The 23,568-nt window shown below is 41.2% G+C and overlaps 1 protein-coding gene across 1 annotated transcript in view; it reads left to right on the top strand.

The window, feature by feature from the left end:
• LOC100668333 (amphiphysin) overlaps window positions 1-23,568 on the top strand; it is a 289,557-nt gene that overhangs the window by 158,432 nt on the left and 107,557 nt on the right. Inside the window, exon 3 of the mRNA XM_003406912.3 lies at window positions 21,828-21,882. Within this exon, the coding sequence (XP_003406960.1) occupies window positions 21,828-21,882 (55 nt within the window). The remainder of the gene's footprint in view (window positions 1-21,827; window positions 21,883-23,568) is intronic.

The following is a 23,568-nucleotide window of genomic DNA, read 5'->3' as shown; positions in this document are numbered from 1 at the left end:
CTCTATTCCTATAGCACCTTGGTGGGAGGGCACTGCAGCTGTACCTTAGGCCTCCAATGCAAGTACTTCTACTGATTGGTAGATGTCACCCTCCTTAGACACCTAAAGCAAGAGGCTAGGTGGTCTGGGGGGAGCTTCAGCCCTCAGTTCCCTGTTGTGCGTCAGTTAGGGCTCTGTTGAATATGCAGAGATATCAGACCTGGGATACTTGTTTTTCCAGAAAATCCGCTAAAAAAAAATGCAGTCAGATTCCTATCAGAACTGCCTTTGGATTATAACTGCTACCTTGTTCCCTGTAAGAATGAAAGTCCGAGTTTTGGATCATATATGCTTGGCTGTAGCTGGTTCTGTGTTTTTAGTCCAATTAGGGATGGATTTTTGGTCCCTGGGTTTTTTGTGGTTCCTTCTCTCAAGCCGGAAGAATGGGTTAGGAAAAGACGAAAAAAAAAAAGGGAGGGGGGGGGAGCAAAGCCGCTGCGGATCTGGAGCCGTTCTCCCTCTGGCTCAGGAAATTCCAATGTTAATGAAGCCGCCTGGGAGGGGTGGGAGAGGGTTCAGAGAAATAAGAGAGTAGCACTTCAGAATATAGCCAAAGTTACTTATCTTGCTTGGAATGACTATTTTATCTGAGATTCCCGAGGGGCGTGTCGCCTATGTGTGCTGGCTGTGTGGAGATTGCCCCCGAGGGTCTGGCCCACTGAAGCCGCAGTCAGATCCTCCGCTGCCAGTCCAAAGCCCAGCGTCAAGGTTCCCCTGCTGGGACGCTGCACTCCCGGCTCCAAAATCAGTCGCTGCCTCCCGGGGACTTCTTGTCCCGCCAGCCGCTTCGCTGCGCCGCCCCCGCGGACCGGCTGGGCCCCCTCCCAGGGTTAGTTCAGGGGAGTAGGGCTGCGCCCCATGCTTGGGCCGTGACAGTGCCCAGTCCAATGCCCGGCGCCAAGGTTCCCCAGCTGGGACTCTGCACTCCCGCTTCTGAAATCAGTCGCTGCCTCCCGGGGACTTCTCGTACCGCCAGCTGGGTCGCCACGCTGCCCCCGCGGACTGGCTGGGCCCCCTCCCAGGGTGAATTCAGGGGGGTAGGGCTGCTCCCCTTGTTTGCGCTATCATAAGATTTTGCGTCCAGCTCCCCTCGGCCCAGACCTAAGCCCGGCGCCAAGGTTACCTGACTGGGACGCTGGCTCCAGGCTCCGAAAACAGTTGCTGCTTCCCCGTATTTGTTCGTTTTCCGTCTCTAAATCTGTGTTTGTTGTTCAGGGTTGGTAGATTGTTATGTATGTGATCGATTCACTTGTTTTTCCGAGTCTTTGTTGCAAGAGGGATCCGAGGTATTGTCTACCTAGTCCGTCATCTTGGCCCCGCATCAAGGCAATCTCTTTTGAGATATAAAAGAGGTTAAACAAGCAAATGTGTGGACCGAGATGGAGAAAGAGAGATGCCAAGCCACAAGAAGATTGCCCAGGAGCAGAAGCTTGGAAGAGCCAAGGACCTTCCTCCAGAGCTGACAGAGAGAAAACCTTCCTCTAGAGCCGGTGCCCTGAATTTGAACTTCTATCCTCCTAAACTGTAAGGAAAATAAATTGCTGTTTGTTTAAGCCACGAACTTGATATTTGTGTTATACCAGCACTAGAGAATCAAGACAGCATTTGACTACTAACTGAAGGGTTGGTGGTTTGAACTCACCCAGCAGTACCTTGGAACACAGGCCTGGTGATCTGCTTCTAAAAGATCACAGCCATGAAAACCTTATGGAGCACAGTTCTGTCCTGCCCATGGGATTGCCATGAGATGGAATCAAATAGATGGTAAGTGGCTTGGCTTGGTCATCTCCTTACACATAAAATAGGGTAGCTTTTTCAAAAGACCTAAGTAGAGATCTGTATAAACTCATTAGGTTGGCTTAAGGGACATTTGATCATTATTAGCTAACTTTCCAACTTTGTTTTACTGGAAGGTAGAAGGTAGTTTTCAGATCATAGGTATTTTTGGAGTTGATGACAGGATAGTTGGGAATTGGGTCATGACTCTTGGATAAAATAGTGGAAACTCAGGCGGTCTCCCTGGTGTCTGTCCCTGTCACTCTCATGTGTCCTCACACCCTCCCCTCAGCCCAAGAATATGATTTCAAACATGTGCTCCTATTTTCTTGTATCTGCTGCATATATATATGCACCAAAGAAATATTTTTTTTTTAAAGGAGAAATTGTTCTATGAAATCAGTACTGGGTTCTTAATGACAGCTCCTGTTACTACAAAGAGCTCAAAGCAAGGAAACAGAAATGTAAATTTCAGAGACCCTACTGCTTTTTCCTTTGAAAAACTCGTCTTTTAATTTAACAGCACCTGAGCTTGTCATAGGGTGAGCCCTATTTCCTAGCAAACCAAGGCGCCGGCAGCTTAGTATTTGGCAGCCTAACGTTGTCTTTGACCATAAGTGGTTTCAGATATTATACCTTACTAAAAAAAAGTCATCCATTATTAAACAAGGTACTGATTATGGCCTCATTAAATCTCATCTCCTTGATAATCTAATTTTCTTCTTGGCATCCACACTGGTGAGCAAATTCATTAACATTGTTTTCAGGATTGAGTTAAATCATCTGAACTCTGAGAAATCAAACTAATTTTTGATATTTTGCTTCACCATTTTCAAGAGAGAAATTTCAGCAAGGGTAGAAATAATCATGTAACTATGAGGACTTGTATAGGCTTCTTATGATCACAGATGGGATGGCAGGGCTTACCTTTTGAAATCACAACTTTGTGAAGTTGTATTTCCTCAGAACCAGATTTTATACATTTATTAGTAATGTTGGCTTTCACCTGAGCCCTTTCTTAAAACTCAGCTCACAGTGAGTAGCTGTGTTAGAGAGGTGATTTAATGAGAAAGTTTTTTTGTAATGTGTGTGATATTTCTTTTGTCTTTTTCTTTTTATAACAGTTAAACCTATAAAGAGAATTCAGTATTGCCTTTACCATATTATAATGAACCAAATCAACAGGTCAACGCTTGTTTAATCAATATTAAACACCTATTATCCATAAGGTTTTTTACTGGCTAATTTTCGTCGTCTTTTTTTGTTGTTTGTTTTGCTTTTAACTTGGCTAATTTTCAGGTCTTCCAAGTCTGTCTTGGTCTGTAAGCTCCAAAGAAACCTGTCCACCTGTGTGACCCTACTGGTATTTGAAATACCAGTGGCTTAGCTTCTAGCATCATAGCAACATGCAAGCTACAAAGACAACAACAAACACCTGTTATCTCAGGGTATGTTGCCAGACTTGCATAACCTTATTAATAAAATCCCTTGGGTTTGGCTTCACAATTAAATTCAGGGCTGCAGTGATGTATCCCCTGCCTGGTGGGGCTGTGCACATGGTAGTTCATGGGAATTGTTATTGTTATTTGCTGTGGAGTTGATTCTGACTCATGGAGACACCATGTATTACAGAGTAGAACTGCTCCATGGGTTTTCTTGGTTGTAATCTTAATGGAAGCAGATTGCCAGGACCTTTCTTCCATGGTACCACTGGGTGGGTTTGAACTGCCAACCTTTAGGTTAGCAATCAAGTGCAAAATGTTGGCACCTCCCAAGGACCTTTTGTGGGAATTGTTGTTATTATTAGGTGCTGTTGAGTTGATTCCGACTGAGCAATCCTGTATGACAGAGTAGAACTGCCCCATAGGGTTTCTTAAGCTGTAATCATTACAGGAGCAGATCGCCAGGTCTTTTCTCTTGTGGACAGCTGGTGGGTTGGGACCACAGGCCAGGGCTTTGAACTGTAATATATTCCATTCCGGCTATCATTCTGGGTAACCAAAATTTTAAAAATTTGGTTCTGTTCCTGTTTTGTCTTGCCTACCATGACTGAACCGGTACAAACTGATTCAAACCTATTTTTTATTCTCCAGTCTCATATTTATATTCTGCAAATAGATAACCTGGAGCAATTTTATCTGAAGAAATAGGACTACTAAATTTGTTCCTTATATTGCAAATAATATCGTATTTTTATATTAACTCGAATTTTATTCATCCCAAGATTTTGTAGTTAGTTTTGAAAGTAATAATTTTAAACTTTTTCTTTCTATACATTCATTAATAATTAAATCTAAAGTGACAGTGATACTCAGTTTTAATCACTGTCTCAAAACATTTCAATGCAAAGAAAAACACAACATAAAATATATTATTTTTTAAAATTTAGTAGAATTTACTGCAGCACTGAGTCACTTTAAAAGCAGTATTGTTATAAAAACTCCTAACATACTATATTTATATTAAATTGAAGGTTCAAAATACTTTTTAGTAGGAAATTCTCACCTTAATGATATAAAATGCACAGAAGACAAACTTAATTTTGATGTAGGTGACATTTCACTACTAACAATTGTCTCAATCTACTGGCAACATCCACTTTCAAAGAGAATATTCGTTTTTCTAATTTTGGAGCTAAGTTTTAAGGACACTTGCAGTATCATTTCCCTTATATTCTCTGAGTTGATTGAAAATTTTTGACCAATTGAAGTAATAATTAGATTTAAAATGTACAGAATCCTGAATATTCAATTAACTCAAATTAACAACCTTTAACAGTAACCAGTTCAACACATGCATTGACCATTGTTTATTGAATTTCACCTTAGGCCTTCTGGAACAGGAAGTTTATCTAATGTTTTTTGTTATGTATTTGAGACACTTCTGACCTCTTCAATCTTCTTTATCTTCTTGCTTTGTGCTGCATTGTATTCATATGTATCATATGGTGATTCTTCAGGTGTCTCTGAATTCACTTTATCATCTTCAACCGTATCTGTTTTGTAAATTTTACACGCGCTTTTATTTTCAATCTTTGCATGTTTGAGAAATTCTCAACATGGATTTTCTTCATTTGTCCCATACTAGAATTTAAGGAATAAGAAATAATACTAAAATTAGGGCATATGTGGGACAATGGTTATAGAGCTCAGGCTGCTAACCAAGAGGCTGGCAGTTGGAATCCACCAGCCACTCCTTGGAAACCATAGGCGGCAGTTCTACTCTGTCCTATAGGATCGCTATGAGTTAGAATTGACTTGTCGGCAACAGGTTTGGTTTTCTGGTTTATATTACTGTCATGGACTGAATTGTGTCCCCCCAAAACGTGTATCAATTTGGCTAGGCCATGATTCCCAGTATTTTGTGATTGTCCATCATTTTGTCATCTGATATGTTTTTCCTATGTGTTATAAATCCTGTCTCTATGATGTTAATGAGATGGGATTAGTGGCAGTTATGTTAATGAGGCAGGACTCAATCTACAAGATTAGATTGTGTCTTAAGCCAATCTATTCTGAGATATAAAAGAGAAGAAGTGAGCAGAGAGATGGGGGGACCTCATACTGCCAAGAAAGCAGCATCAGGAGCAGAGGGCATCCAAGTGGTTCTTGCATGGAAGAGCTCCTGGACAAGGGGAAGATTGATGATAAAGACCTTCCCCCAAAGGTGACAGAGAGAGAAAGCCTTCCCTTGGAGCTGACACCCTGAATTTGGACTAATAGCCTACTACATTGTAAGAGAATAAATTTCTCTTTGTTAAAGCTATCTACTTGTGGTATTTCTGTTACAGCAGCACTAGGTAACTAAGGCAATTACATTGCCCCAACACTGCAATGCATTGCCACCTATCTGGTGTTGTAATTGTGTCCTTAGGAGGCTACTCCATCGTTTCATCAAGCCAGCTGCTTCAGGATGATGGGGAACATGGTAAGACCAGTGAATTTCTTGAGCATGGGCCCACTGCTATACACATCTTTTGCTGTGAAGTGAGTCCATTGATTCGAGACAATGCTGTGTGGGATACTGTGATGGTGGATAAGGCATTCTGTAAGTCCACGGATGGTAGTTTTGGCAGAAGCATTGCATGCAGGGAAGGCAAATCCATATCAAGAATAAGTGCCTATTCCAGTAAGGACAAAATGCTGCCCTTTGCATGATGGAAGTGGTCCAATGTAATCAACTTGCCAGCAGGTACTGGCTGATCACCTCAAGGGATGGTGCTGTATCAGGGACTCAGTATTGGTCTCTGCTCCTGGCAGATTGGGCATTCAGCAGTGGCTATAGCCAAGTCAGCCTTGGTGAGTGGAAGTCCATGTTGCTGGGCCCATACATATATAACCTCCATTCCTGCCATCATGACCACTTTGGTTATGAGGCCATTGAGCAGTGATGGGAATAGCTGGAGGAAGAAGATGACTGGTTTCCACAGAATGTGTCATCCTGTTCACTTGATTGGTAAAGTCATCCTCTGTTGAGGTCACCCTTTGGTGAGCATTCATATAAGACACCAATATCATCACTTCTTTGGCCCATTCAGAGTGGTCTACCCACAACCCACATACCTCTTGCCCGTAAACCCTTGTCTCTAATTTTCCAATCATGTTCTTTCCAAGCTCCTGACAGTCCAGCCAAACCATTGGCCATAGCGCATGAATCAGTATACAGTTGCACATCTGGCCATTTCTCCTTGCAAGCATAATGAACAACCAGGTGCGCTGCTACAGGTTCTGCCCATGGGGTGAATTTCCCCTCTTTTTACTGTCCTTCAGGGAGGTCCCAGAAAGGGGCTGTTATGCTGCTGCTGTCCACTTTTGAATGGTGCCCACATATCATACAGAACCATCTGTAAACCAGGCACAAGTTTTCTTTTCTTCAGCCAACTGATCATAAGGAACTCCCCATGAGGCCACAGGGACAGACTGGGAGATGGAAGGTAATGTGACAGGAGTGGAGATCATGGGCATTTGGTCCACTTCCTCATGCAACTTACTTGTACCTTCAGGTCCTGCTCAGGCCTGATCTCATATATACCACTTCCGTTTAATGATGGAGTGCTGCTGTGCATGTCCAACTTTATGACTCTGTGGGTCAGACAACACACAGTTCATGATGGGCAGCTCAGTCCACATGGTGACTTGGTGTCCCATGGGTAAGTGTTCAGTCTCTGCTAAGGCCAAGTAACAAGCCAAAAGCTGTTTCTCAAAAGGAAAGTACTTATTTACAGAGAATAGCAGAACTTTGCTCCAAAATCCTAAAGGTCTGTGCTGTGATTCACCAATAAGGGCCTTCCAAAGACGCCAGACATCATCTCTATTTGCCACGGACACTTCAAGCACCACTGGATCAGCTGGATCATATGGCTCAAGTGGCAGAGCGGCTTGCACAGCAGTCTGTATTGTAAAGCCTTTTCTTGTTTTGCGCCCCACTCCAAACTAGAGTCTTTTTGAGTCACTTGATAAATAGGCTGTAGTAGCACACCTAAATGAGGAATATGTTGCTTCCAAAATCCAAAGAGGTCCACTAGGCATTGTGGCTTCTTTTCAGTTGTGGGAGCAGCCAGAAGCAATAACTTATCCTTCACTTTAGAAGAAATATCTCGACATGCTCCACACCACTGGACCCCTAGAAATTTCATTGAGGTGAAATTTTTGTAGGTTTAGTTTCCCACCCACTTAGCACACAAATATTTTACCAGTAAGTCCAGAGTCATAGACACTTCTTCCTTACTAGGCCCAATCAGCATAATGTCATCAATGAAATGGACCAGTGTGATGTCTTGTGGAAGGGAAAGACGATCATGGTCCCTGTGGACTAAAGTATGACAGAGGGCTGGAGAGTTGATATATCTCTGAGGTAGGCAAGTGAAGGTTTATTGCTGGCCTTGCTGGCTGAAGGCAAACCACTTCTGATGACCTTTCGAAACAGGTATGGAGGAAACGGCATTAACCAGATCAATAGCTGCATACCAGGTACCACGAGATGTATTAATTTGCTCAAGCAATGAAACAACATCTGGAACAGCACCTGTAATTGGAGCCACCACCTGGTTAAGTTTTCGATAATCTACTGTCATTTTCCAAGATCCATCTGTTTGTTGCATAGACCAAATAGGTGAGTTCAATGGGAATGTGATGGGAATCACCATCCCTGTATCCTTCAAGTCCTTGATGGTGGCAATAATCTTTGCAATCCCTCCAGGAATCCAGTATTGCTTTTGGTTTAGTATTTTCCTAGATAGGGGCAGTTCTAATGGCTTTCACTTGGCTTTTCCTACCATAATAGCCCTTACTCCATTTGTCAGGGATCCAGTGTGGGGGTTCTGCCAGTTGCTGAGTATATATATCCCAATTATGCATTCTGGAACTGCAGAAATCACTACAGGATGAGTTAGGGGACACACTGGACCTACTGTGAGATGGACATGAGCCCAGACTTCATTAATAACCTGAACTCCATATGCCCCCACTCTGATTGGTGGGCCACAGTGATGTTTTGGGTCTCCTGGGATTAGTGTCAGTTCAGATTCAGTATCCAGTAATTCCAAAAAGTCTGATTATTTTCTTTTCCACAGTGAACAGTCACTCTCAGAAAAGGCCGTAGATCCCTTTGGGGAAGGCTGGGAGAGAGATGAACAGTATAAATTTTTGGCAGTATATTGGAGTCCTTTCTCAAGAAGACCTGGTCTCCCCTTCTTTCAAGGGGTTGTGGGTCTTAAACTCTCTCAAATCTGGGAATTGATTGAGGGACCGTGACTCACTATTCTGGTGATTTGAGTTAGACTATTGTTCACCTGACCTAGAATTCATTGTTTGTACAGATCAAGTAAATATTTAGTAGATTTCCTATCGGTTTTACTCCTAGGGACACCATGACTAAGTAGCCAACACCATAAGTCCATATAAGTCAGACTCTTCTGATTATTGCTTTGATTCTGCTCTCCATTACTGTAACTGTGCCCACCTTATCTTTGTCGATTGAGTGCCTCCACTTGGCCCCTACAACCATGGGATCTAATCAGCCCTGTTGTAGTTAGGTGTCTTAATTCAGTTAGGGCAGTTCCCACTGTCAAATCTGATTTATATAAAATAGCAATCACAGCTGTCTTCAAGGATGCTGGAGCTCCCTTCACAAACTTGTTCCTCACAGTTGCAGTAAAAGGTGTGTCCTCTGGGCATTCCATGTGTAGGTTTGTGGGTCTAACCTGATAAATCCACTCTAGCTTGTCAATCTCCCTAAGCTGTTGGATACCTTCTTCTATAGTATACCAAGGCAGATATGGTGCTTCAACTTGGTTTAGTGTAGGCCACCATGTAATCCATGCTTCAACAACCCAACCAAATAGAGTATTAGATCCTTTCCTGACTTCTTGAGCTGAAATATTGAATGAAGAACCTGTGCTTAGTGGACCCATATCAATAAGCTCAGACTGATCCATCTTTATGTTCCTTGCACCATTATCTCACACCCTTATAGCCATTCCCACACATATTCCCCAGGTTTCTGTTTGTACATATTAGAAAAGTCAAGTAGTTCTTTTGGAGTATAGCGTACCTCCTCCTGGGTCACACTTTGTACTTTACTTTTTGGGGGCTTGCTGGGACTTAAGTCTAGTTATAGGTCTAGAAGCCAGAATTGGTAGTGTGGAATTGTTTTGAGAACATTTCAGCATTGTCTTGTAAAGCATCTGCCTCAGGCAATGCCTCAGGAAATGACTCATGCAAGGGCTCTTTAGAGGCAGCTGGGCTAGGGCTAATTTCATTAGATGGGAGTGGAGGGGCTAATGGTTTTTCTGGGCAGAGTGGTTTAGCAGACAACCATGAAGTAGTCTCTTCAGATGGGAGTGGTTCTGTTGGCAGGAGTGATTCAACAGAGTTTAGGGGCTCAGCATCTCCAGCTTCCTGATTATCTGCCCATATGTCCCCATCCCAAGTTTCAGGATCCCATTTCTTCTCAATCAATGCCCTCACTTTAACTTCAGACACCTCTCGAGGTTGGAAATTGAGCTGGCATTGTAATTCAGCCAGTCTTACAATAATAATCTGAATTTGATTTTCAGGAATATCAGCTTTGTTACCACAAGAAATAAGGCTGTCTTTCAAAACACAAGTGGAAACTTTGAGGTAGTTTATACTTTGAATCCCTGAGCACGTCTTTCTTTCACCAGTTGGCCTACAGAAAGTAGGGCCAACCAACCAGCTTCCTTATACTTCTCATTCTGACAAACTGTAGAAAGATATCACACATGTGTTCACTCAGAGCCTTGCTTTTCACCAATACCTGATCTGTTTCACCAGTACCTGATATTTTGTGTGTTTGTGTTACCACCTTACACTGTGGATAAGCAGTGCTCTCTTTACTGCTAGAAGCAGAGTCATTAACTTCTTTAAGACTAACCAGACTTGAGAACCAATTTAGAAAACTTATCCTTACAATTTTGTTTCTCTAGAACCACTCTCGGTACCAAATGTCTTAGGCTGGGTTCTCTAGAGAAGCAAAACCTGTAAAGTGTATAAATACATATATGTTCTTGTTAGGTACTGTCGAGTTGGTTCCAACTCATAGCAACCCTGTGTACCACAGAATGAAACACTGCCTGGTCCTGCACCATCCTCACAATTGTTGTTATGCTTGAGCCCATTGTTGCAGCCACAGTGTCAATCCATCTTGTTAAGGGTCTTCCTCTTTTCTGCTGATGCTGTACTTTACCAAGCATGATGTCCTTTTCCAGGGACCAATCCCTCCTGACAACTTGCCCAAAGTATGTAAGAGGCAGTCTCGCCATCCTTGTTTCTAAGGAGCATCCTGGTTGTACGTCTCCCAAGACAGATTTGTTCGTTCTTTTGGCAGTCCATGGTGTATTCAACATTCTTTACCAATACCACAATTCAAAGGCATCAGTTCTTCTTTGGTCTTCCTTATTCATTGTCCAGCTTTCACATGCATATGTGATTGAAAATACCATGGTTTGGGTCAGGCACGCCTTAGTCTTCATGGTGACATCTTTGCTTTTCAACACTTTAAAGAGGTCATTTGCAGCAGATTTGCCCAGTGCAATGCATCTTTTGCTTTCTTGACTGCTGGTTCCATAGGTTTTGATTGTGGATCCAAGTAAAATGAAACCTTTGACGACTTCAACCTTTTCTCTTTGTATCATGATGTTGCTTATTGGTCCAGTTGTGAGGATTTTTGTTTTCTTTTATTGAGGTGTAATCCACACTGAAGGTTGTGGTCTTTGATCTTCATCAGTAAGTGCTTCAAGTCCTCTTCACTTTCAGCAAGCAAGGTTGTGTCATTTGCATAATGCAGGTTGTTAATAAGTCTTCCTCCAATCCTGATGCCCCATTCTTCTTCATATAGTCCAGCTTCTTGGATTATTTGCTCAGCATACAGATTGAATAGGTATGGTGAAAGAATACAACCCTGACGCACACCTTTCCTGACTTTAAACCATTCAATATCCCCCCATGTGTCTGTCAGTTTGTTGTACTGTGGGGGCTTGCATGTTGCTGTGATGCTGGAAGCTATGCCACTGCTATTCAGATACCAACAGGGTCACCCATGGAGGAGAGGTTTTAGCTGAGCTTCCCAACTAAGACAGACTAGGAAGAAGGACCCGGCAGTCTACTTCTGAAAAGAATTAGCCAGTGAAAACCTTATGAATAGCAGCGGAACATTGTCTGATATAGTGCCAGAAGATAAGCCCCTCAGGTTAGAAGGCACTCAAAAGATGACTGGGGAGGAGGTGCTTCCTCAAAGTAGAGTTGACCTTAAGAACGCTTATGGAGTAAAGCTTTTGGGACCTTCATTTGCTGATGTGGTACGACTCAAAATGAGAAGAAACAGATGCAAACATCCATTAAAGTCAGAACATGGAATGTATGAGGTATGAATCTAGGAAAATTGGAAATTGTCAAAAATGAAATGGAACTCATAAACATCGATATCCTATACATTAGTGAACTGAAGTGGACTGGTGTTGGCCATTTTGAGTTGGATAATCATATAGTATACTATGCTGGTAATGACAACTTGAAGAGGAATGGTGTTGCATTCATCGTCAAAAAGAACATTTCGAGATCTATCCTGATGTACAATGCTGTCAGTGATAGGATAATATCCATATGCCTATAGGGAAGACCAGTTAATACGACCATTATTCAAATTTATGCACCAACCACTAAGGCAAAATATGTATATAGAACGTTTTATATAAGAAAACAGCTCATGTGATTGTAGAGGCAGGAATGTTCCAAGTCCATGGATCAGGATAGAGGCTTCTCCTGATTTATGTAGTCCAGGGGCTGGCAAACCCAAGATCAGTAAGTCAGAGAGTAGGGCTCTTGCTCACAGGCTGTGAAGATTGATCATTCACAAGGTCAGCAGGTGAGCTGCTAGATCAAGTTCCAAGAACTGGAGGTCAAATGAACAGGAGCCAGCTGTAGGATCCAGTGCAGGCAAAAACCAGAGCCCACTTATATTTGGATGCAGGCCACATGCCCAAGGAAATGCCCTTTCAATTGATTGACTACTCACATTAGATCCCATCATGGGGGTGATCACATATAGACACTTAGGGGCATGTCCCAGCTAATGTGATGCAATCTTAACTATCACAGTGTGATTAAAAAAAAAAAAAAAAAAAAAAAACAAACCAAACCCGTTGTCATTGAGTTAGTTACCACTCATAGCAACCCTATAGGACAGAGTAGAACTGCCCCATAGAGTTTCCAAGGAGCGCCTGGCGGATGTGAACTGCCAGCCTTTTGGCTAGCAGCCGTAGCACTGAACCACTACGCAACCAGGGTTTCCCACAGTATGATCCCAGAATACATCAAGATTGAATACAGGAATGGAATCATCAAAAAATTGTACTCTATTTCTTGAATTTAGATATCACACTTAAAAATGTGAATAATGTACGTTTAAAATGTTTATACTTACCTGACAAATTTCCTTTCACATGGAACTCTGTTCAGGACTCAATGCAGTATAACCAGCTCTTTCAGATTTCTGGCTATGAGTGTTCTCAAAATTGCTGAGTACTTCTCACAGCTTCAGTAGAAAAAGCTCGCATTACTGTGAGACAGCAAGGACCAGAAACAGTGAACTCTGACAGGCCTGTGAGTTGTCCTGGATAACAGCAGTCATCACCTATAGCTGTGGCTGTGCAATGTTGCTTGCCAAAGCAATGAACTGTGCCCTTACCGGCCACATGCCAGAGAAGCATTCGGCATACATGGGTACCAGATGCAAATCAAGTATAAATGATTCAATGGTCTTGTTTACAACTTAAAAATGATCATTGAACTGAAAATAGTGGAGTAAAGAAATAATGGTTTTTTATTTTGGTTTGGGGGTCAGATTTTTTTTTTTTTTTTTAATTTGGGTTTCAGTTTCACTCTGGCAAAAATTTCTGTTTCAGCTTTTGGTTCCATTCTGATCTGAAGCCCTGCTGCAGACCTTTTGGTTAGCAGCTGAGCACTTAACCATTGTGCCACCTGGGCTCTTTTTGTGGGAATTTAAAAACAAATAGCCAGTGGAACAGAATCAAGAACTCAGATGTAAATCCATCCATCTGTGGTCAGCTGATCTTTGACAAAGGATCAAAGTCCATTAAGTGGGTAAAAGACAGTCTTTTTAACAAATTGTGCTGGCAAAACTGGATGTCCATCTGTAAAAAAAATGAAACAGGACTCATACATCACACCATCCACAAAAACTAACTCAAAATGGATGAAAGACCTAAATATAAAACCTAAAACAATAAAGCTCATGGAAGAAAAAATGGGAACAATGTTGGGGGCCCTAATACATGCCATAAATACAATACAGACCATAATTAGCAATAAACAAACACCAGAAAAGAAACTGGATAACTGAGCGCCCCTAAAAATTAAACACGCTCATCAAAAGACTTCACCAAAAGAGTAAAAAGAGAATCTAAAGACTGGGAACAAAAATTTGGCTATGACATATCTGACAAGAGTCTAATCTCTAAAATCGGTGGAATATTTCATTACCTCAACAACAAAAAGGCTAATAATCCAATTAAAAAATGGGCAAAGAATATGCACAGACATTTCGCAAAAGACATTTAGGAAGCTAACAGACACAGGAGGAAATGTTCATGATCACTAGCCATTAGAGAAATGCAAATCAAAACCAGAATGAGATACCATCTCACCTCAACTTTACTGGCACTAATCAAAAAACCGGAAAATAAGAAATGTTGGAGAGGTTGCAGGGAGATTTGAACTCTTCTGCACTACTGGTGGGAATATAAAATGATACAACTACTATGGAAAATGATGTGGTGCCTCCTTAAAAAGTTAGAAATAGAAATACCACACAATCTAGCAATCCCACTTCTAGGAGTGTATCCTAGAGAAATAAGAGCCATCACATGAGTAGACATATGCATACCCATGTTCAGTGCAGCATTATTCACAATGGCAAAAAGATGGAACCTAAGTGCCTATCAACAGATGAGTGGATAAACAAATTATGGTATATACACACAATGGAATATTATGCAACTATAAAGAACAGTGATGAATCTGTGAAACATCTCACAACATGGATGAATCTGGAATGTGTTGTGCTGAGTGAAATAAGTCAATCACAGAAGGACAACTTTTGCATAAGACCACTATTATAAAAACTCAAGAAAAGGTTTACACACAGAAAGAAAAAGAAATCTTTGATAGATATTCAAAGGGGAGGGGTAGAAAAAAAAAAGAGAAGGGGGAAATCACTAACTAGGTAGTAGACAAGTGTTAACTTTGGTGACGGGAAAGATAACATACAATATAGGGGAATTAGTACAACTTGACCAATGCAAAGTCTTAGAAGTTTCCTAGACACAGCCAAACACCTTAAGAGACTGAGTTACTGGGGTCGAAGGCTGGGAACCGTAGTCTCTGGGAACATCCTGGTTGTTTGGCATCACATAATTCATAAAGACTGTGTTCTACATCCTACTTTGTTGAGTAGTGTCTGGGGTCTTAAAAGCTTGTGAGTGGCCATCTAAGATACATCTATTGGTCCCATCCCATTCAGAGCAAAGGAATATGAAAAAAAAAAAAAAAAAAAACCCAAAGACACAAGGAAGATATTAGTCCAAGCCTAATGGACCACATGAACCTCAGCCTCCACCAGCCTGAGCCCAGAAGAACTACATAGTGCCTGGTTACAACCACCAACTGTTCTGAAAGGGATCACAGTAGAGGGTCCCGGACAGAGTGGGAGAAGATTGTAGAACAAAATTCAAATTCACGAAAAAAGACCAGACTTATTGATCCTAGAAAGACTGGAGGAAACCCTGACACTATGGCTCCCAGACACCCTGCTAACTCAAAACTGAAGCCACTCCCAAAGTTCACCTTTCAGCCAAGGATTAGACAGGCCTATAAAACAAACAATAACAGATGTGAGGAACATGCTGCTTAGTTAAATCAAGTATATGAGACCAAATGAGCAACACTTGCCCAAAAGCAAAGATGCAAAGGCAGGAAGGGACAGGAAAACTGGATGAATGGACATGGGGAACCCAGGGTGGAAAGAGAAAATGGGAGAGTGTTGACACATTGCAGGACTGCAACCAGTGTCATGGGACAATTTGTGTATAAATTTTTGAATGAGAAACTATTTGGATGAATGGACATGGGGAACCCAGAGAGGAAAGGGAAAAGGGGAGAGTGCTGAGACAATGCAGGATTGCCACCAGTGTCACAAAACTATTTGTGTATAAATTTTTAGATGAGAAACTATTTGCACTGTAAATTTTCACCTAAAGCACTAATAAAATTGAAATAACAAACTTACTAACCTGTTCCTGTCCAGTCGATTCTGACTCATAGTGACCCTATAGGATGAGCACAATTGCCCCCATAGGATTTCCAAGGGTGTACACCTTTACAGAAGCAGACTGCCACATCTTTCTCCTGCAGAGCAGCTGGCAGGTTCAAACAGCAGACCTTCTGGTTAGCAGCCAAGTGCTTAACCCTTGCACTGTTGATGCCCTGAGCTTTTTTCCTTAGAAGCTATTGCTTCCTTCTAAGCATTTTGTCTACAATTCAATCAAATCAATACGTCAACTCTGGCTTCTTTGTTCTGGGCAGAAGTAACTGGGTTAAAGGTGAGCTGACAAAGTTATACCTCTTCCTGGCTCCTGAAGTCCTAAGCATAGTATTTCCATATGTTTACACAAATAACATGCAAATAACACATTTTTTTTTTATCAAGCATGCAACCCCCTTACACATTATTTTCCACACATATGTGTGTTATATTTGTGGGTGTGTTATTTACGTGGGTGCATTATTTGTGAAAAAATACTGTACTAATATTAATATTTTTTGAATGCTTCAAAATCTAGTTTGTCTAAATAGTAAATAACTTGATTCATTAACCACATTCATTCATCACAGCTTAATACAGCCCTGTTTTTAAGCCCAATGCCTAGAGGTGGTTTTCCACAGCTCTAGGACTTTTGAGTCACTTCGAGTACTGTATGTCAAAGTCTCTGTAGCTCTTCTTATCAGGGACTTGGCTCACTTTGCTGAAAATTGCCTGTGACTCTTCCATGCATTTAATCCGAGTCCAGTAGGAAACTGTGATGCAAGAAGCCTTCATAAGTGGTCCTTTGATATTACGCAGGGTACTCGGGTGGCACAAACAGTTTGTTTGCACTGGGCTACTAACCTAAAGATTGGCAGTTTGAACCCACTCAGTGGTGCTATGGAAGAAAGACTTGGCAATCTGCTTCCAGAGAAATTATAGCCAAGAAAACCCTACGGAGGAGTTCTGTTCTGTGACACATGAGGATGCCATGAGTCAGAATTGTCTCAAGGGCAACAAGTTTGGTTTTACATTACACAGATTATTTAAATATTCGGAACTCAGTTTTGTGTTTGGCAGCTGTCCAAGGTGCTGAATAGAGACTTACAAACGAGAATTCTGAGGAGCGCAGCAAACCTGTGAACCACACCCCTATCTCCAAGACATATATACACATGATGAAGGAATTGATGTTACTGAGGATCAGTGCAATCTGGAAGCACATTTAATTAGGCATGGAATGTAATTTCCTTGTATAGATCAACAAAAGTATCTAACATACTCCATGGTGATGTGACTGCTACACTTTCTTTATTTAACTAGATTTTAAACTTCACTCTCATCCATGGGGGGCGATATGATGAGCAATGCCTGCAGGAGTAAGGAAAGAAAGCAACAGCCTTGAGATAGCACTCAGCAAAGGAATACAAAGATTTTTTTACTAGAGACAGTGATTCTCAGACCTTGGTAAAAAAAAAAAAAAAAAAAATTGTCCCTGTATGCTTTCTATATGCCTGTTATTTTTTTCATATCTCTGTGATGAGACCTAGAATGACCCTGGATTGTTTTTCAGGACAGCCAGGCAGCAGAGAACTGGGGAGACTGCCTCCCGTTCCACAGCCCTGTGATTGTGCAGGACCCCAAGGGAGAGAGTGGATGGGCGTAGCTTTAATGAGAAAGAAGAGCAGGCAGACTCCCTTGGGCTGTGTGGGCAGAAGGCAATGCCTGGGGAACTGTCTGGGCTTGAGAAGCAGCGGCTCCTGATGCTGATAAGTGATTTGATTGGAAAAAAATAAGTAAAGAACCTCTGACCAACACTGGAGCCACGTTATTATATGATATGCCAAAGTAAGGAGTTTTGCAGGTGGTAGATCCTTCTTGGAACTCATGCAAAGAGGAATATTACTAGGCAATCCAGACAACTTAATTATAATAGACTTACTTCCCTCCTGTTGCCATAAGCCCTGAGGAAAGTGTAACCGAGAGATAGAATAATAATTTTATCTTATCTTGTAGAAAATGTCATACGGAAATAGAAGGGGAAAATATAGGCATGCAGCCTCAAGGGCATTGGACTTTGAATCTGTTTTCTGCACACACATGTGCGTGCGTACATCGTTCAAGACTGAATTACTGAGATGGGAATTTCCCAAGGAAATCGGAATGAACCTCAGATTCAGTGAAAGCTCGGCAGGGCTATAAGAATGTATTTGTTAATTTAAAAACATCTTTGTGACTCACATAAAATAATGATGCTAAAGAAATTTCATTGTTAAAATTGGATTTGGGTAGCAGAAACTACTCTCCAGGATGTTGTAGGTGAAGAATTTCTCTTCAGAGGCTTTTATTGTTTTGATTCAGGCCGAATTTTAGATGAAATTCAATCTTATTACTGAATGATTTTATGAGACCTTCATACTCATGGGGAAAATTAAGAATTTTAATAATTGGAATGAACAGAAGTCGTTTAAATTACCCTCCAGTTTATCTGCTTATACTGAACTCCTCTACTTAAGCCATTATTGTACAATTTGAACTTTCTTTCACTTTTCTAATATCTAAAAAACCTCTTCTGGGATCCTTATATTATTTTTTAAAAATGTTTATTGTTTGTCTCTGGCAAGATGAATTCAGTGTATGGATTGGAACCTGACTTATTTCATTCTTTCTCTTTGTGAAAGAAAAGGCAGTGACTTAATTTGACATGCTTTATTCATTAAATATTTCTTTCCCCACTACTTTTTTGCTATTTGAATAATCCTGGTGACTCATAATCGTCAATAACCAGGGTTGGCCTGTATTACTTTCTGAAGGGAAAGCAAAGGGAATATTGACCATGTTTTTCCTTTCTCCAGCTCAGTGCCTCTGAGACTTTTCCCTGGAAGGACCATGAGCAGTACAGCCAGGCCCTAAAGCAGACAATTGAAACCAGGGGACATCTATGAAGTTTTGTGTTTCATCTTAGGGAACTATGCAGGGATTCATTCTACTTTATAACAGAATGGTTTATTGGTTGTAAAATGGTGGTCTTGCCTCCATTTGTTTCCCCCTAGCCCCAACCTCAATAAAGTAATGTTCCACGGTGATATTTTAGGTTTAGTCTGTGGCTTCATGTGCCCTAGACAAACCATTAAGTACCCCTATGGTCTACCCTTCTCCAGTTTGAGAAGTGTGGCTTTTGGGGATTTAGACCTTTCAAATTGCACATTGTAGGGCTGTAGATTTTAGATTGGTTTGGGTTTAGATCTGTCCAGGTAAATAATGTGTCTGATATCTGATATTTCTACTATTTCAGGCATTATTCTCTCTAAATTATCTGACATCTGGGGCCTTACTGTCGTCTCACAGTACCATTCATCCCTTCCCATCACTAGCCACCATTTGGTGACTATTATGGATTGAGTTGTCTCCTCTAAAATATGTATTGGAATCCTAACCCCTGTACCTGTGGATATTATCCGATCTGGAAATAGGGTTTTCTTTGTTATGTTAATGGGCATTTCAGTGTAGTGTGTGTCCTAAAACTAATCACTTCTGAGTTATAAAAAGAGCAGCTAAGACACAGAAATCAGCAGACACAGGGTGTCTTAGCTATCTAGTTCCGCTATCACAGAAATACCACAAGTGGATGGCTTTAACAAACAGAAATTTATTTTCCCACAGTTTAGGAAGCTAGAAGTCCAAATTCAGGGTGTCAGCTCTAGGGGAAGGCTCTCTGTGTCCACTGAGGGAGAAGATCCTTGTCTCTTTCAGCTTCTCTTCTTCCGGTTCTTAGTGATCTCCATGTGGCATTAATCTTTCCCCATTTGTGCTTGCTTGTTTCTGTGCCTAATCTCCTTTTATATCTCAAAGTGATTGGCTTAAAACACACCCTACACCGATCTAGCCTCATAAACATAACAGAGAAACCCCTATTCCCAAAGGGGATTACATCCACGGGTATAGGGGTTAGAATTTACAACACATATTTTGAGGGGACAAAATTCAATCCTCATAACAGGGGGAAGGCAGACGCTATCTGAGGGTGATGGAGGCAGATGAATCTCCAAGCCCAGGAACTCCGTGGATTGTCAGCTGTAAGGACCTCTCCCTAGTTTCCTCAACTGTGACAGAGTAAATATCTGTTCTTTAAAGCTACCCCACTTGTAGTATTTCTGTTCCAGCAGCGCTAGGAAACTAAGTCTCTAACCATCCAATTTTTCTCAACCTTTCCAATTTGGTTTCCTTTCTGAAATGTTGTTGTGAATGTCTTCAGTGCTTTTCTGGCCCCTAACTCCATTGGGCTTTTTTTTGGTTAGACTTCAGCCTTTGCCACCTTTCGATATTTCCACCATTGCTGGTGAACCACTGTATCCAGCAGGTTATGCTGTGGTAACAAAACCTCAGTGGCTTTCAACAACAGTTGTTTATTTCTCGTATGAACACCAGCTGTGCTTTAATTTCTCTGCATTCTGGAATTCAGGCCGAAGGGGCCACTCCTATCTGGAACATTATGAGATTAATGGTAGAGGGAAAGGAGATGTCAGGACCCTGGGATGGCTCTTAAAGCTTCTGCTCAGAAGTGGCCCATGTCTCATCTACTCACATTTCATTAACCAAATCAGGTCACATGACCAAGCCTGATGTTGATGGGACAGGAAGGATCGTCTTCCCCCAGGGACAGGTCTGGTAGGGAGGTGAAGCATGGATTTGACAACAGTAGAACCTCACAAAACCATATATTTCAGCTTTTTGTATGCTCAGGATCTGACACAGAACCTGTCACATAATAGATGCTCAGTAGGGGAAAGACCCACTTCTTTCTTCCTGGGTTTCTTCCTTTTCTTGGTGGTGACCCTTTGTCTGTTTCTTCTCCAGAACCCCTTTGTCCTTTCCCCTTTGCTGAGTGTTAGTCGTCAGCATTTTCTCTTTGCTTTCCTCACCCTCTCCCTGGAAAGAGTTTTCTACTTCACTGTTTTAGAAACCCATCACGTGTTTTTGCTCTAGCTTGTGGCAGTTTGCCTTTGTACTATATTTTTGAATGGCTCAGCAACACAGGGGAAACCTAGAGTTTTGATTTTAAGCCATGTTGAGATACTAGAAAGGGAGTCAATTGTTTAGGACTTTGATGATTTCTGTTTTTTCATTCTGAATAGAACCATTATGGTTGAAGTTTACATGTGCCAGCAAACGAGTAAACTGTGAACTTTTATTTAGTAGGACCTGGGCCTAAAGAGTTGCAAAAATAGCCTCATCTTAACATAAATATAGAAAACTTTCCCTGGGCCTTACATAGATTTTATGGAAATAATCTCACTATAGCTGCACTGGACCCCTGGTAGCACAGTGGTTAAGTGCTCAGCTGTTAAATGAAAGGACTCTCTTCCCTGCCCTGTCTCATTTCTCCATTCCCCTGTTGGCATTTCCTGGATCAGCTACCAAATAAACTACTTACAATCTAATTCTAGTCTTGAAGTCTTAAAGTTTCTAAGGAGAATCCAAATCAAAACAAACATTCATATATCAAAACTTACTTTAAAACAATTTCTCTAATTCTCTGCTGTCCAGTAGAAATATAACGCAAACTACGTATACAATGTAAAATTTTCCAGTCACCTCAAAAAAGTAAAATGTAATGGGTGAAATTAATATTGATAATGTATTTTATTTAATGCTGTATGTCTAAAATATTATCATTTAAACATATAATCAGTATGAAACATATTAACGAGATATTTTATATTTTTCATTCTAAGTCTCTGAAATCGGGTGTGTATTTTACATTCACAGCATATTTCAATTTGGACTAGCCACATGGCAAGTACTTAACGGCCACCTGTGGCCAACACCTACCGTATTGAACAGTGGACATTTATTTTTACCATTTAATCCATGGGTCAAAATTTAGAGACTTGATAGTTCTTGAATATATAGGAGGCTGCAGTGGGTCATATTTCCCACTCAACAAAATCTTACACGCTTTCTCCCTTTCTTCTTTTAAGCGAAATCAAATTCTCTAGAAATATCTGGATTAACAGGGATCACCTTGTTAGTCTATGTGCACATGTTTATGTTCACCCGAGAATAAGCCTCTGGCAATAATATGTTTGAGACTTTCACTTAAGCATCTCACATGTTTGCATGCAAGATGTAGGCAAGATCGTTCAGCATCTCTGTGTTTGTGTGTTTTTCAGGCAGAGGGTACCAGACTTCAGCGAGAACTCCGGGGATATTTAGCAGCTATCAAAGGTAATGTGTATGAGCTGTTTCCTGCATGTTCCCAAGCACAGGTTGTTTTTGGAATTTGCAGAGGGACAGGATTTAGTGTTAGTTGCAGAGCCATTTGTCTTTCTGGCAAGATGGGTACTTGAGCACAGGTGTTCAATTTCATCCTCCCCCATATTCCCAGTGAAATGGTAATAAGAAAGAAATATGCCTGCTCTTATGCTGGAAACTAGAAATAGGTGCCACCCACGTGCCAGAGATTTCTAGGAAGGTTTGTTAGACAGAGTGAGCTGGAGACCTTGCTTATGAAAACCTACAGCTGGCTCACATCCTGAGGGAGGGCTTGTCCCAAGGGGGAGAACACTCACAGACTCACTTAAGCCCTCTAATGGGAGGAACAAGGTAGGAGGCAGAGGCAGGTGCCAGTTTGGCAGGAAACATGCCCTGGACTGCCTCTGACTTGTGTGGACCAGCTGCACCTGCAACCCTGCCAAGTGTATGGGATTGGAAAGGCCCTGGCATTTGTTTCTGGCTGCTTCCATGCAAGGCAAAGAAATGAGGCCAGTGAAGGAGGAAGACGGGGGTAGAAGGTATGCCCCATCTACGGCTGCTGTAAATGATTATGCTGCCTGCGTTGAACCAGATCCAAGTGTGCCCACAGATGTGAAAGAGGATAAAGCACAATTTCAGATCAGTAGGGTGAGAATAGATCATCAGACTGGGGGTGCTGGGAAAACTGGCCAAATAGGAAAAAAGTGAGATTCCCAGCCTCACACTTTATCCCTCATTCCTAATTCCAGATACCATACAGATTTAAATATACAAAGAAACACCCGAAAGTACTAGAATAAAATACAGTAGACTTAGTCTATAATTTGGAGTGGAGAAGGTCTTTACAAGGGCAACCCAAAAGACAGAAACTAAAAGGGAAAAGTTTTAGGGATTTGGCCTCATAAACATGTAAAACTTACACAGGTTTAAAAAACATCATATCTGACAACGTGCTTACTGAAAGTGAAGCAAGATATGAAGACCTCAGTAAGTAAACTAAATGAAGAAAAGGGGGTAAAACGTAAAAATATGAAGAGAAAAGTAGCCAAAGCAGACATCTAGCTGGATCATAAATGTGAAAAAACTGCTTAGCCCCGTGTGTAATCAACGACAATTAAATAGCTTCAAAAGGGAGATACCATCATTTTTCTTCCAAATATTCAAAGAATTTTGTTCTTTTAAAAGACCGTAAGACGTTGCATTGCCAAAGCTATTGGGGAAAGGAGCCCTTTCATAGGCTGCTGATCAGAACCTCTTTTCTGGAGAGCAATTTGGCAAAAGCCTTTAATAAATATTCCTTTATTTATTTTTTTAAACCTATCTTTTGACCTAGGGGTTTTGTTTCTAAAAATTTATTCTAACAATTTTAATGTGTATATGTGAAATTAACTATGAAGGTATTGATAGATAATGAAATAATGTAAACCTAAATATCTTAATAATGAAAAATCAGTCACAATAATAAAAAATTAGTGAAAATAAAAAATCAATTTTTTTTTTTTAACTTAGATGTGTTTGAGCTTTCTATCTCTATGTCAGGCAATGAGTCCCTGGGTGGTGCAAATGGTTAAGTGCTTGGCTGCTAGCCAAAATGTTGGCTGTTTGAAGCTACCCAGAGGCTCCTTGGAAGAAAGGCCTGGATATCTACTTCCAAAAGAT

This window comes from Loxodonta africana, chromosome 8, assembly GCF_030014295.1.
Source record: "Loxodonta africana isolate mLoxAfr1 chromosome 8, mLoxAfr1.hap2, whole genome shotgun sequence".
NCBI classification, from domain to species: domain Eukaryota; kingdom Metazoa; phylum Chordata; class Mammalia; order Proboscidea; family Elephantidae; genus Loxodonta; species Loxodonta africana.
This window is presented reverse-complemented; position numbering and strand designations above follow the sequence as displayed.